At 35.5% G+C, this 16,657-nt stretch overlaps 1 protein-coding gene across 9 annotated transcripts in view; it reads right to left on the bottom strand.

Moving 5' to 3' along the window:
- CLSTN2 (calsyntenin 2) overlaps window positions 1–16,657 on the bottom strand; it is a 344,598-nt gene that overhangs the window by 60,530 nt on the left and 267,411 nt on the right. For all 9 annotated transcript variants that reach the window (XM_080605191.1, XM_080605195.1, XM_080605196.1 and 6 more), the window contains 3 exons: window positions 8,848–9,033; window positions 4,685–4,933; window positions 4,288–4,409 (listed from right to left, as the gene is read on the bottom strand). In XM_080605191.1, the coding sequence (XP_080461317.1) occupies window positions 4,288–4,409; window positions 4,685–4,933; window positions 8,848–9,033 (557 nt within the window). The remainder of the gene's footprint in view (window positions 1–4,287; window positions 4,410–4,684; window positions 4,934–8,847; window positions 9,034–16,657) is intronic.

The following is a 16,657-nucleotide window of genomic DNA, read 5'->3' as shown; positions in this document are numbered from 1 at the left end:
CAGAGAAAAAAAGTATCACCAGGGGCAGTTTTTATATTTCATGTGTTATTCTTAGATGGCCCTAATTTATACCTACCTAAATCATTCACTTAAAAACATAGATGTATTCCTACTGATCAGAGAAAGTTAGGTGATGATTTAGATGTCTTTTACTGACTTCGCTGACAACTGTTTGTAATAGGTACTCAGGTTTGAACGCTGTCTTATTATAATAAAGCATGAGAAAAGAAATGATAAAAATGTTGACAAACACCTCATGATACTCAATTTAAACATACGCATGGTGAACTCAAAAAAAGGTCATGATTCTGCTTACTGAAAAAAAGGATCACATGCACTTCCAAGGACATGGGAGTAAGTAAAAGGAGGGAACCACCTCTAACTGAGCATCTATAGCAGTCACTTGGGAAAACCATGCAGTTTTTATCATCCAGCATGCATTCTTACTTAACACTGAGTTTTTGCATGTTTTTTTTCCACACCTTTCTTTCCAAATTACAACTAATGCACTCTCACAACTAAGATGACAGATATGGTTAGTTTCCGAAAGGATGAAAGTGGGAAAAAAATCAATTTGTTTTTGATATCCCCAACTCCTCTCCCATTTCTTATAAATAACAAGGACACTTTCAGTTTAAAGTCTGTAAACTCTGCTTATTAGAAATTTTTGCAGGTATACTTATATCTTAGCAGTTCAGTCCTAAAGGGACATATGCACAGGGTTATGGCACTTTCAGGTCATGCATGCTTAGCACAATACGCAAAAAATTAGCTTAGTAAAGTCCATCCAGTTTAATGTAACAAGTAGGGCTAAATACCCTGAAAGCCACACTGAAAAATAAATCTTTAGGTCTATGAACTGACTTAAAGACACGATTTTCCCAGAGCTAACTCCGCAGCCACTACTATGTGAAGGTTTGAGACACTCGTATACATCACAGTTACGGTTGTATCATATCACAAAGTTTCAGAGGCACTGCTCAGGTGTAGCTATAAAATGTTACATGACCGTTTGTATTTGGCCAAGAACTGAGTCTGCAACTAAGCTGTGTGCCACGCTTAACCACCACAAAAATGCAATCTAAAGAATTAAATTAAATTTGGAATGGTAATAAAGTAACGTTCTTGGTCAGTGCCTTGAAATAAATAAGTAGTCTTGTGGGCTAGGTAGAGCCGAAGCAACTGGTATTATAAATTTTACTACTCTGCTGTAACAATGATAAATGATTTCACTAGTTTATGCTTCACCAGATCCAAGGTCACCAGACCCCTCTCAGCATAAGCAAGCTATGGATTGTTGTCACAATCATAAAGTGAGCTCAGAAATAAGGTACTCCGCCACGTTTCATAGTACTGTGGCTATGCTTTGTACCAGCCATTGAACTGTCTTTCACAGTTAATATATTCAACTCGGTCTACAGCATTGCATATCACAGTGCGTTGCAGATGGTGAGAAACTGAGCAACAGTTAGATACAGCTTAATTCCCATACTTTCCTTCAAAAAACACAGAATCTGAAGATTTGCCACTACAGAATATACACTTCTAAAGGTGAGATTTCCAGAGGTATATCAGAATCTAAATATGCAAAAAATCAATTGATAGTATTTTCAGAAGTGTCTAAAGCACTTCATCTACTAGCCCTGGCTTCTTTTCTTATTGAGATCAAGGAGTTTGTACTGGGATGTTAACTTTCTTTTTGATACACATTGTAAAATACCCAGTGCTTTCAGGGGAAGACCATTGTAGCTAGACAGATAGAAGTTGACATAAATAATTTTACTACTCTGAAGTGAAGTTCAGACTGGCTTGTTTTCAAAACCATACAAGTTCCTTAATAGCCCGTTATTCACATATATTTTACAATTCCTTTTGAATTACCATATGAGGCCAGATAGAGAAGCACCAAGAGGAGACAAAGGAGCAGTCTTTAGCAAGTCCATCCATTATGACAAAATTCACAGCAGTACCACCATGGCCATACAAATTCATCATCATGAAAGTCTGGTCACTCAACCCATAACAAACTTTATTCATACTTTAATCTTACATTTTTTCTCAGCTGGAAAGAGCAGTTGAAAATATACTGTGGAAATCAATTGGCAGTATCTGAATGAAATAAGATGAAATGAAATGAATGATGTGACCTAATAAATCTTTTGTATCTATCTCTAGCTTCTGTCATCTAGGAGTTTTCAATAATAGGAAGGTTCTCCCTTCAGTGCCCACATGCAACTCAACTTTTCTGTAGTGCTACAGTTTGGAAGCTTATTTTAGGGTACACAAATGGCAGACAATGAAATACATAGTTTGGAATCACACAGTAGAAATGAAAAGAGGTAATGTGTCAAGTGCTATTTGGGACTCCTTTAGTATACGCTCTTGCTGAGGTGGCTTCAGCAAAATAACTTCCCTCCAGAAACATAACTCAAGAGTATGATCAACTGATTCTGAAACTATCTCCAAGGACTTATTCAGTCATCCTTAGTTGGAATCTTAAGATTCCTCTAGGATTTACATCACAAACAATGTGTTCTGTCAGCAGATATTTGGGACTCTACTTAACTTCAGCTGAAGATCCAAGAAGGTGACTGCTGGTGAAACTATCTTAGGTTTATTGATTTAAATCAAAATCTGTAGAATTGCCCAAGGCATTCTTTTTTCCTTGTTGGAGAAAAAATAGCACTTCTACTTAACTACAAACACTCTTACTTAACATGTTTTTTTGAAACAATGTACCTTCAAACTCATACATATTTCCCAAATCAAAAAACCATAAAGGAGATACCTTTGGTAAGCATCACTGTCTGAAAGAAAATAAGGCTGTCAAAATATAAATATGAAAAGCATGTATTGCTCATCAATAACATCAATGCTACTCGAATTCCAAGCACACACAAAAATCTTCTCTATATGAAAAAATAGTTCAGGATATATTGTCTTTATGTGATAAAGAAAAAAAATAATTGGAAAGATATTAACGTTTCTGTACTTTCCGATTTATGCCATTAAAAAAAAAAGCACGGAAATCATATGGAGAAAGTAGAGTGTGAATAAAGTAATTGTAGATGGTAATAGAGATGAAAAAGTTCTTTCACACAGTCAAATACATCCCCTGTCAATGGAAAATTGCCCTTGACAGTACATTTTCCAGTGTTTTGTCATGGCTAAGTTACAAGTGTTACATACAAATTCCAATTACTGAGAAGACACTGTTACTCTCCCATTCTGAGGCTATAGAACAGAAGCTGATTGCATTTAGCTTTTCATAGTCAAAACACTTTACTTAAACTTTGTAGTACCACTGAATATTTTAGATGTTTAGCAAACAGCCAATTGAAATACAAATCTATCTTCAGCGCTTAGAACGATATTTTCTGAGGTGACATTGGTTGCTCAAGACTGGTAATCTTAAATATGTTCTAATGTAAATTTAACCCTTTCTAGACACTTTAAGATTTCATATCATGTACAGCAGAAACTGATTCCAAACTGATTAATGGATATGAAAAGCCAGCATTACGATCATGGTATGGTTTTATCATTGCATTCATCTGATAATCAGGACAAAGATGGTAGTTTATATGCATTTTGAAGTTAAATTAGGAAAGTTACCATTCCTATATCTACATCTTTGATATTACAGTTTGGGCCCAAAGACATGAAGAAACTCGCTTTGAGAAAGTAACTACTTTGATGAAATCTTTCCTCTTTCATCCAAATGATCCTTATCTTGTTTAAAATTAATAAATCTTTGAAAGACAACTCTTATCTCTTTAATAATAATTTCCTTGCAATATACTCTTCATAATAAGGAGAAATTACATACAGCACAGTAGATGAAAGTAAAAATCTACAGATTAGCCTTAAAAATATATTACAAATAGCTTCCTGTATGTCAGCCTACTCTTTATTGTAAAGGCTCCTATCATTTCTGTTGTGCTAATACAGCCATTTTTTTTTAATGATAAATGGAAAGCTTTTAGGGAACTGTATGCAATGTCATGATTCTAGGTTCTCCATTGCCAATGGATATAAACCTCTACGTACTGTTAAAATGACTCAATTGAAAAACCTACTATATTAAATGACTCAACTAAGTTAACTAATTTATCTCTTTCTGTGGATCCCAATAAAGAATCACAACAGTTAGAATTTGCAACTTAACAGAAATAGACTTCTGATTCCTCAAAATAATTATGCCAGTATTTGGGTTGTTCTGTAGGATTTCTAAAGCAGATGAAGAGAAAGATTAGGTACGGGTGGGTTATAGATAAGAAAAATTACCTGATCCAGTTTCCAGTGGAACTCCGCAGGGCGAAATGTGTCAGCCTGATCAAAGTCTTTACGCAACAGAAACACTAATCGGCAGTTGTGCACGTACAAGGCATAGTGATGTCGGTTCATCTCTGAAAGGAGGGAACAAGATCAGCACTCTGAACTATCATCAACACTTGTTTAGGTGAATGTGTTTCAAAGCAATATACACCCAAAGGACAAAAAACCACCCAGTCCCCATCAACAGTCCCCTCAATAAGCTGTCAAATCACCAACCAACTCTCAGGATGGCACCAAACCCAGCTCATTATTTGTTTTTCAAACTGCTTTAACTGAGGAGAAATAGCAATATTCTACCAACTTTGTTATGCCCTTTGTCAAACATTTTGTCAATAGACAGACTCACCTGTCTTGTCAGAGTTGCAGAGAATAGTCTCTTTCTCAGCTCTTAATCCTGGGCTAGGTCCATGTTTCATCCACAGAGTTATGGTGAATTGATCAGTTAAATTCTTTGGGACTATTCCATCTGGAATTTTGGCTCCTTGCTTTCCATCAAATTTAAAAATTATGTCATTGTTATCCATGAGAAGCCCAGCTGTCCAATTAGTTGTTGCACTGGGAGATGGTAACAGGTCAATGGCACCTGAGGATGCTCCTGCAAATGATACATAATGAGAACACAATGAGAAACTAATAAAAGAGCTGTACAAATGAATTTAGAATAGGCACAGGGCCTGATTCATGCATTCCTCTTTAGACTATTTTCACTTCCCAAATGGTCCTACTACTTTCACTGTCAAATCACATATATACTATCTACTAGCCAGCAAAACAACTCCATAAGAGTTTGGTAGACTATATGTATTGCACAGAAACTGTAGAAATATTTTAAGGTTACTTCCTTAGAAATTTCTCAATTTATAAAATGCATTAATGTCATATCTTCAGTTATTCTGAGAAGTGCTAAGACTAAAACCAAGTTCTCTACATCCGGATAAGGAGATTTCGTATCTTCTCTCCCTGACAGCATGGAGATATACAGTATACGGGGATGATGTGTTGCCAAATTCAGTAGAGTGGGGATGAATGTAGAATATATATCCCAATGTCCAGTAGTCAGCCATAGATAATGTTGGTATGAATATTAGTGCATACAGAGTATTCACCCTAAAACTGAAAATATCACTAATGCTGGCTTCTCTCAGGTATATGATGGTTGTAACTCCATGTGTTCTTGTGTTCTTGACTAATGATAGATATAAGATATGCTTCTCACAACTCAGATTAGCTCCCCTACAGAAAGTGAATTATGAACAAATGGTCAACATATGAAAATGCGGTCCACAGCTACACTCATTTATTTGTTAAAATTAACTTGGGGGCGGAGGGGGTGGGGGGTGGGGGCAAACAAACCAGAAATGGAAAACACTGTAGCACCAAGATCTAATAGAACAGCACAGTACTCTTTAAGCTCTGTTTTTTTTTTTTTTTTTTTTTTCTTTTTTTTTTTTTTTCTTTACAGCTTAACAACTGCCTGGCACTTTTTATAAACATGTGATCAGGTATCCAGAGCCTTTACTTATCCTGTGAAAGATAGCATTTAACAGAAAGTATGCTTGCCAGAGTAAAAAACAGAACCTGTGTATTCTATTCATGTTTTGACAGATAAGAATATGGTGAACAAACCCAAACTGAACTAAAAAATCCCATACTAGCATAAAATCTCATCCTCCCTCCAGTGTCCAAGGGAAGATCCCAACTCTCTGCAGGAGTGTAGAATGTTATGCCAAAAATGTTTTGGAACTGTATCCTATACATTTTTAAAAGTATATTATAGTGATGATGTGAAAACATTCGTATTCAGTAACTGAATTTCTTAGACAATAGTTCAAAATGTGTTCCTTTAAAATGAGGTTATTTTGAAGTGATAGTAATATCAAACCTAAAACCTCCACATTTAGAATTTGAACACAAAGAAAAATTTTAATTCTGAATAACACACCACAGTGCATTGCTTAATACACATATGTTATCAATGGGAAAACACTGAACTTGATTTTATTCAAACAGCAAAACTTAGATAAACTTATTTAAATAAATAAAATTAATGGTAAAAATAAAATTACTTGCACAGGTGTGGTGGTTTTAAAATTAAAAGCATAATTCTCTCAAGGAATTCGTTTTGCATTCATTTTATATATATATATATACATATATATATATATATTTAGTGAGATTTATTCTGAATATGTTTTGTAGTCCAAATTGAGTCTTTCATACATTATTTATTTTTTATTATTGTTGGATGACAAGGTGAAAAAATGCTTCCTAAAATGCTCTGAGGCAAAATACTAATAGCTCCCTGACTTTAAAATGATTCAAGTGTAATTTAATCATTAAAACTGCCCACCTTTACTGTCAAAGTGACTACAAATCACTGGGGTATTGAAAGGCAGAGTTAAACCATCAGTCATATAAAAATATGAATTTTAATGCCTGTTGCTTAGCATCCGAATTCTCTTTATTTCCAACTGATAAATTAAGAAATGAGCATGGGATTTTTAAACTGGATCCTTGATTATAATCTTGCATTTTATATGGCACTGATGAATATATGTCTCTGATCATTCAATTCTGCACTCTGCAATCATAAGATGATTCACTGATGGAAAAAAAAAAGTGCAGGGTTTTCTTCCTTCTCAAAGAATTTATTTATCCAACCATTAGATAAAATAAGGTCATTTCTGGAAGAAAACTTATTTCCAGAAATAATTTAACCTGCTTTCGTAAGATAACCTGTTCTCTCTACAGTAAGGATGGCAATAAATACCAAATACCAAAACGTAAACTTGTCCTGATGCAATTCTATTGTAAAGTTCACTTTCATTTATAGCCTTTTTATCAAAGTCCTATTAACAGTTTCTACCCTGCCTATACTTCTCTGTGAAGATATGGTAACCTTGGAGAAAAAAATATTCTTTCATCAATGAGAACTCATCCCTCCCCCATTTATATATGCTTTCTACATTCTGTTTTCTCAAGTGCTTAATACTCTATTCCTTCACAGATATGCTAAGTTCAAACTAGAAGTTCAGCAGTATTGTTAGACACTACATCAGCCCACCAGCTCACATGCTGCCTAAAGCTACTACAATGGAACTGTCAAATCTGCAGAAATGGTTTTGACTATTCTGTTTTTCACCAGATTAGGCCTACACACGGTACCACCACTGAATTGAAGTTTGACTTGTTTGGGGAAACATCCAGTTTATTCTGGGGAAAAAGAGAGAGATTTGAAATTCTCTTTTCTACTCCTTCAGTGTTAGCAGATCTAAGTAGGTTAGTGCTATGTTAGTAAGGAGCTGCTCTGAATGATTGTGCCATTTGCAGGACAGGTCTGTAACAGGAATAAAACAATGTTCTTTTTGCTGCCAACACAAGTTCTTAGAGGTGGCAGAAGTACTTGACTTTAGCTATTACGTATTTATTTTTATTTAAAATGCTAACATTTTACTTACATGCCAGAATACAGCTGCCAAATGGGTTTTCTCCTGTTTTTCTAGGATCCCAATCAGTTGGATACAGAGATACAAGATTAAACTGTGCAAGGTTAGTTTTTCAGATTGAAAATATATTATGAGAATTCTACTACTCTAATTCATCTTTACCTCACTTTCCCAATCTCTACAGGTAGTTGGTAATCATAAGTGCAAACTACTTTCCCCTGGGATCGGCTCTCCATTTTAACAATTTGGAAACAGTGGCTGAAAACTTTCATTTGCAAATTTATTTCTTAAAGGTTAGTGTATTGATCTCATTATGTTTGAAACACTGTTGTGTGGTTATCAAAGCAAACATAAGCCAGACAGCTGAGCATCCCAATCCAAAAGCCACACAAGTAAATGGGGGAAAAAAATGCACAATTGCTATTGCAGAACAGAAAGAAGCCATGAAAGATGTATTTTGGAGAAGAGGAGAATCTATGTTCCACACCTTCAGTGCTTCAGGTGAGGACTTTAAGAAAATGGGATTTTAGAGGAGAAGACAGTAGATTTCAAAAAGCAAAAGTATTTGACTTAATATATGCACATTGTTCTGCCACATGCATAACCCTTAAAGTCATAAAAATACAGCAGTATCTTCAAGCATTTAATCTACTGTTCAATATGAATTTGTATCTTTTAGACCGTTATCAAAAAGCAGGAAAAGGCAATAAAATAATTAGGAAGCCTTTCTCCATCAGGATGTCTCTTTTCTGAAATTCATGTGCTTCTTAAATATTTTTCCTTGCATGATAGCCTGTAATGTGCCTTTATTTTTGTTTGCTTTTGTTCTGGCACAGTACTTAACAGCAGAGCAGAAAGCAGAGTGAGGAAGACTAAAACACAAGACAGAATACACAAGAAGAATACAGCACCAGTTAAATATCAACAATCCTTTGATTTTCATTGCTACAATCAAAAATGAACCAGCTGAGATAAATCTGTGTATTGCATGCTTATAGGTCACAATTGGCTCTTTATCTGGAAAAAATATTATTGTTATATTGACTGAAAGCCATGTACATACCGCATAGTTTCTGCAGAGATTTTTCTGAGTACGTTTCACGATCACAGCCCTTTCCAATGTAATTGGTCTGCAATTCAATGGTTGCATGTATTGAGGAAACTGGTCCATCACATGTTTCTAGATGAATGCTGGGAAACAAAGGTATGCTGCCAGAACCAGGCTTGTATTCAATACGTTTGTTCCAGTCTGGAAAAACATAACAAGAGATCCAAAAGTGATTAAAAAGGTGAAAAGAATACAATTTTAAATTACATATTGCTCTCAAAGTCCCTGGCTAAAATAAAAATCTTTTTTTTTGAACTTGGCATCAGCTAGTTACTGTTCTAAAAAAATGGTTTTGCCCCTCTTTCTAGAAGAGCATCAAGCTCAATAAAGTAATATCGCTACGTCACGCAAACACAGGCTACATATCCTGACATAACTGCTAATAGGTGTCAGTCTGAGTCTCCAACGTCCATGTCCCTGTGACAGCCTGCAAGCTAGTTTGTCCATGTCCCTGTGACAGCCTACAAGCTAGGTCTACTGAGAGAAAGCTCTTGGCTCCACTAGTTTGGTAAAATTTCATATTTTTTTGATAAAGAAGAAATATCTCCAATGACCTGGCTATATGCATAAGTCCTTTTCGACTGTGTCCAAAAGCTAATATAACACATCTGTACTGCCACCTCTTGTCTTCAGATATCTTCTTAATTTTGTAAAATATATGTGACTGAAAGCTACGGATGAAAAGACTACCCACGCTTTCAGGCAGGTCTGGCTAATCTGTGTTTATGCAGATGTCTTACAGCCCACAACATTCAAACAACCACCTGCCCTAGGCAGCTGCCTGGACATGGCATGCATGACACTATGTTTCTCAACAGAAGCATTTAATTTTTAAATCTAACTAATTACAACCAGCTTCAGAGAAAACCCAAACAAATATCATCAGTTAAAACCATGAATTTCAGGTATCTTTCCTGTTCATGTTTTAGCTAACTGTAGCCAACTTGCTATGAAATATAAATAAGAATGCTGCATTAAAACAGAGATATAAATAGTTAATTGTTCTGAAGTCACAAAACTATATTCAGCTCTGCTACCTAATGTGTACATCTGTGTTAAAGTTTCTCTCTCTCTCTCTTTTTTTTTCTTTTTCTTTTCTTTTTTTTTTTTTTTTTTTTTTTTTTTTTTTTTTTTAAGTCCTAGGTAAAAGAGGACTCCATAAATGGAAAAATTCTAGGCCCTGGCAGTCAATGAAATCTCTTAAAGCAAATGTACAGAAACTTTCTTTCTAAATACCACTGGAAGGAAAACTAATCATATAGATATATTTAGTAGGTGAAAGAGTTAACTGACTTCATTTTCAGAAAGTTTGAAAAAGGATGCTCTCTAAATACCCCATCATCTTTTACTGGATTAAAAATTTACAAAAGCATCTGAGAGTCCAGGCAAATGTTTTGAAATGCAGACCAATCTTTAGTCCAGAGTCCAGACAAAGAGGATGGGATGCTGACAGTCTGAATCTCAGAACTTGGACTCTCAGATTTTCTTTGTGATTTGTAATTCAAATGGTAATGACATAGCATTTTGTTCCCATGTGGAAGCTGAGACCTCATGGAGTATTACATCTAATTTTATTAAAATCTTTAGGTCATGTACATCATTGACTAAAAGACAGGTATGACTACTTCACTGCCTGTGCATACATCAGCTGAGTTACTATTTTAGTAGCAATTTTCAGGTAATAATATTCTGTATAAAACTAGATTTTATGTGCAGTATTGTATACATTTGTCTGTAATTGTCAAATTAAAAGGTTCCCATAAAATTTCAAGTATCATATAAGGTACATCATTACAATAACAAATTTCTTTTTCCTATCCATTCCAGAAACTCGAGGTTAACATTTTTCCAATCAAAGAAGAGTAGATTTTTCAAATACGTAAGATAAAAATAATTTGCCGTTTTGAGCAAATGCTAATGATATATGAATTATTGCTCCTACTCTCTTATTCACTATGTTAAAGCATTATAATCCTCTACCAAGAGAAACAGTGTCTTATATGTCCCTGAAACATTTCTGACTACCTCAGCAGCTTTCATGTTCTCAGCCACTTTCTTGCTTCTCACAAATTAACTGACACTCAAGCAAAATATTCATTATTGTATGTCAGATATAACTGAATTATTAACTGTAACATATCTATTTGAAAATGCACACAACTGCAGTTATATGAAGAATGTCTTATATAAAATATGCTATATAAAATGCCACTACAGATAGGGAAGAGTAACGGTAGACCTCTGTTTCTGCTGCATGAATTCTTGGACAAAAAAAAATGTTTCATTTCACAGTATTACCTTTCTACTTGGCAAAAGTGATAATTCATACCCAGAGATCATAAACCCTGAATATTCTAAATCACACCTACGTTTTTCTCAGCTTTAAATTGTAAAACTTCAGCTATACTTGAACTAATATCATTGTACATTGGTCCCCTGCAGCATTACAGACTAATCCTCATCCTAAATCCCACCTGCACTCCTTTCACTGGAGGAAAGTGAGTATGGATTTAGGAAGTCAGCCAAGGATCCCCCCTCATATAATATATAATTATATTATATTATATATAATATTTGCAATGGCTGGACAGTCCATAAAGTAGTTATAGCTGTGCTACAAAAAGAGTGTCTTATTTATACAGAATCTGTCCCCATAGCATTTCAGCATCCTATAGATGTTGAAGCTGAGGCCAGCACTCTCTACATCTCACCACGAGTGAAGTCAGTAAAGAAGCTGACAAATGAGTATTTGGAGGTGGGTAAAGGCTGATGTGAGGAGCAATACTGGTTCTACGCTGGAGTGAAACTTGCGGAGACTGGACCACATCTCTCCCAACATGTCAACCCAAATCTGATGGGCTCTAAAAGAACTTCCCATTCAGGGAATGTTGACAGTCCATCTAATATTTTTATCTGCAAACATTTGTTGTGAGACAGTAATAGATGATCTAAAGATATGCTACTCACGGTATCTTTGTGTAGATATTCTGAAAATGAGTGTATTCTTCAGGATAATTTTTTTTTGACTACACGGTGCCAGCACTTTTCCTTTAGGTAATTCACAGAAACTAGCACCAAGATGCTGCAGAAGCTCTTAGAGCCTTGTTAAGACCATATAAGCACTTTAAGGCTTTACTTTTCTTTTTGTTGTTGTTAGGCTTTGCTTTTTACTGCAATCTAAATATGCTGACTTGGATTTTATTTACGATAACATTAGTGGATTCTCAAAACATAGCATAGTCAGGCACCTACTATGAAGAAGAGAAAGGACTCGTTGAAGTTTAACTTAAACCTTGGTTTGCCATTAATAACAGTTTATACATTCAGGGACTTGATCTACTGGCATAAAACACAGGGCTGTTTCTCAAACTCTTGACATCTGGCACAGATTTTTCTAAAATAAAATTATCACCACCTAGTCAAGATATCAACATATGAAATGTTGTTTCTTTTAAATAATTGCATGAAATACACAGCACACATCAGCTAACCAATAGCACTCATCCCTCGTATCTGAGCCTGTGGTACCAGATCGGCTATTGTTCTGCTAAGCACATTTCGACTGATGTATTGCAGACTTCCATACGGAATAATGTAAATGTATAGTTTGTGTGAGGTCATAAATCAGAAGCACAATACATTGTTTTTCCTTTTCCAGTTTCAAACTGCTAGGCAATGCTTTGTACTTGAATTTCCACTTCAAAGTAAAGATAAGGATTTTTTTTCTTTCTTTTTAGCAAAACAAACATGGATAACAGTTCCTGTGTAGTTTCCCTTGGATGGCATTTTCTTTATATTTATATATATACATATACATGCATATACATATATACACATATAAACGTGTCAATTTAAAAAAAAATAAAAAATAAAATTAAAAATCCAAGGATTTTATTTTCCTATTTGGAAAAAAAATGCAAAGACACACAAAGCAATCATCTTATCCATCCTACTTCCTGATTAACCCTCCTCAAAACTTCTGAAAGAGGAAAATTTTTACTTGTAAAACAGGAAATTTCAGCCTTGCAAAAGATTTTTCAAGAAATTCTAAATGCTGTTTCCTGACACAGATTACAGGTGAACAAAATTGTGTTAACATTATCATTTTAATTTTAAACATATCATTAGCATTAAAACAGATCATATGCTATGCTTCGTCATCTCAGAAGAAAAGTTAGAAGACCTATTGTGAATGCATGCCTGTCCCTTTGTTAAATAACTTCATTTATGTGAAGATACTGAACTACTAAACTAACCAGGTCTGTTCAGGCTAAGCAGTTTTCCATTCATGAAATCAATCATTGTACATATGAGTGAATTTGGTAGGTTGTCATCTAGTTAATTGGCCAGAAATCAGCTAGTAAACATCAGCAGAATACTATTTCCAGGATCCATCAATGTCACTGTGTTTTCATTCCCTGAAAACCATTTGCTAAGTTTTAAAGGGTCAGACAGTCAGACATTTAGAAAGAACTGCTTTCTCTCTTGGGAATAAAGTAGGCAACTTTGCAAGGGACGCCACAGCTCCTGTAACTGCTTCCACACATATATTGTGCTAGGAAAGTTTGGCAGAAATTATGCCAAACCAAAGCAATATTTAATTATCAGCTAGGACCATGCTTCTCATGCTAGAAAAATCTCAAAACTATCTTGAAGAAGCTCTTGGAAAATCTGGTAGAAAAAGATGTGTTTAGAAGGAACTGAATTTTTGATTAACGGTATTTTCCTCTGTTTTAACAAACGTGTATATAATATACATATGTACATATATAAGAATAAATATATGAGTAAATATATACATACACTAGCACACATATGTATGAACACATAAAATACGTACAATTTTAACCAACACTGCAAAATAATCTTTAAAGTTCTGTTACTCATCCAGCACCATTAGTGCTATGACAGAATAATAAAAAAACTAATAAATCTAGGTTTTACAGCTAATATACAAGCTGGCAACATATAAATGACCAGACCACTAAATCTGATGCCACATACAAATTTATGGATGTTAAATATGATGAGTGACTTGTTACAGAAATGATAATCAGAAAGTCTGACCTAGTTAAAGCCTCTCCATAGCCAAAGGAAGACTGAAACTAACTTCCATGGTGCTGAGGCACCATGGTTTGCTAAGAGATTTGAGTACAGAACTCATAAGCGTAAGTAAACAACTATATACACCTTCTCTTTCTGCAACATGCTGATTTTTATTTTTTATTTTTAAACAAAGGGAGAGAGAGAAATTTGAACTAGTGCAGGACAGGGGTAAAATTTGCTCTTGCAGTAGTTAGTAAACCACAGTGAAATAACTGTTGTGTCTGAACTGGAGATACATGATACTGAATACACTGTTGAGTGATAAAACAAAAAATCCTAATGGTGGGGACTTGGCATAACCAAATAATCATATGAGAAAGTAAATACAGGAAAAACAGCAAAGGTTAAACAATTATTTGGTGTGAGATTGCATTTGAATAATAATAGGTATCTGCTACAACAACCCAGGTGTCAGGGCTCAAAGTCTACTAATAAGCCCTAATGAGCCTCCATAAGACTCACCTGGGGTTTCCACTAACACCCATGGGCCCAGGACCTTAAACAGATTTAAGCTCAGCCCCGAGACTTCAGTCCTGGCCCAACTTAAGTTCCTGTAGGAGTGCTGCTCTCCCGTCCAACCACAAACATACCCATAACCTGGCTGTGGATGTCCTTTATCCAGCTGTTGGCCCACGGGCTGACTTCCTGGCTTGGTCTCAGCCTGACCTCATGGCTGTGGACCTGCACAGTGATCAGAGACCTGATCCTAATCCTGACCTATGGATTGACTTCCTGGGACTTGCCTCCTCAACATGAACTTGCCTGAGGATCTGAGCTCTTGGCTGAACATGGCTCCCATCTCTGGGTCTGTGCTGTTCACCTCACCTGGCTGTTATGGGGATGGCCCTGGCTGGTGAAGGCTCTGCTGGCTCTGTTACTACAATTAGGCTCCTGGTTTGCCTTTCCTTAGGGAGTAATCCTCCTCTGGATGCTCCTTGACACCAGGTTTAGATGTGGTTAGAGACTTCAAATGTTTTCAGAAGGACAAGCTACCAGAAAAATGATGTAATTATGGCAAGAGGCAGCTTCCTAATCTTGGAGAACAAAGGCTGTAACTAGAATTTGGATCTTCATATTCCAAGGAACTTCTCTACTGAACAGCATGCAAGATTCTGTTCTCTTATGTTCTCAAATTCCAGAAGACAGACTGGAAGACTACATGGACTAGTCACTGAAATCAAATGAATTGAGGATGTCAAAATCTGTGTGGCAAGTTTATTAAGGCCATGATGCAAAGACTATTTAGAAGTAGTAACATTCAGAGGAAATAAAACATAGGGAAAAGCCTCAAACCTAGCTGAATATTCTGTAGTGCTTTCTCTCCTGAGTAGAGAAAACACAACAATGGACCCATCAGCAACATCTTAGAAGTAAGAAATTTCTCAGTGAAATGAGAATTGCCACAGTGAAGCTCATGGAGAACTTGCAATGAGAAGTGTCCCTCTGTTCCTTCTCCTCCCCACCCCACCCCCCCACCCCCATGTAGAAAAGTGAACAAAGGAAGTGAACTTCCAAAGAGGTATATGGACATAAGAATCTAGAAATATGTCTAAAATGAATGCTTTCTGTTATATCTTAAGATGGAGAAGGCAGGCATTAGTATTTCAAGTGTAATATGCACAAAATTCTCTAAAGAGGGCAACAGTGGGTTACTCTAGAAAAAGTAAAGCTTGTGGTACACAGGGAAGTAACTAGTAAGGATTCTTGTGAATCCTCCATGGGATTATTTTACATTTCTATTCCTGATCTTCACACAAAACCAGGACTGTATTAATTACTTTTGTTAATGATGAAACAGGAAGGTAATCTTACATTGGAAGTCAATATAGAAACAGGATATCCAAAGCACAGAATAAGACCTTGAGAACTGGTGTTATAGAAATAGTTATAACCACTTTGTGGTTATAACACAAAGTGCCAGTTCATTCTCAGGAACTTCTTCAGTGAACTGGTGTCACCACTAACGAATGTGACATGGGAAAAGAGCTGATTCCACTAAGTTAACAGCATGCCCATAAAACACCAGTCTGATATATCCAGGAAAAAACAAAACAAAAACCAAAACAAAACAAAAAAAAACCACCAGTCTGATTATATATCACAATGTCTTTCTAGGAAAAGACCATGGTAAAATAAACATGAAAATCCCATATTCATGAAAGATGTATTTAGCTGTAATCTGTACATAGAATTAGCTGAGAAAAGCTGTTTCCATCTTCAAAGTGAGATTGAAATAGACATTACGGCTTTCTCCAAGTATGTCTGGTAAGCAAACAGAGCAAGAAGAACAATGATGATAGAAGTACTGCAAATAAGTATAAACATATGTAAATTCTGAGCCCCCAAACTAGAGGTACTCACCAATTCCATTAATTTTCAAATGACTAAAAGAGATAAGACCGAGTATTCCACTAAATAGCTTGATTCAAGTTAACGGCTCAATATGTGCATTTCATTATGATTCCCCACGTTTAAGGACATACGGCTAATGCATGCACAGCAGCTCCAACACTAGAGTGGCATCAAGCAGTAGCTTTTATTCAAAAAAAAAGGGCAAATATCTAATAAATATTAAGACAACAAAAGCATTGCATTTTAAACTGCTAGGTATGTGCACAACTAGAAGAGAAGTAAATTTACATTTACTACAGAAAATATT

The sequence above is a fragment of the Anser brachyrhynchus genome (genome assembly GCF_964034855.1).
Source record: "Anser brachyrhynchus genome assembly, chromosome: 9".
Lineage (NCBI taxonomy): Eukaryota > Metazoa > Chordata > Aves > Anseriformes > Anatidae > Anser > Anser brachyrhynchus.
Note: the sequence above shows the minus strand (reverse complement) of the source record. Positions and strands in the feature narration are given on the sequence as shown.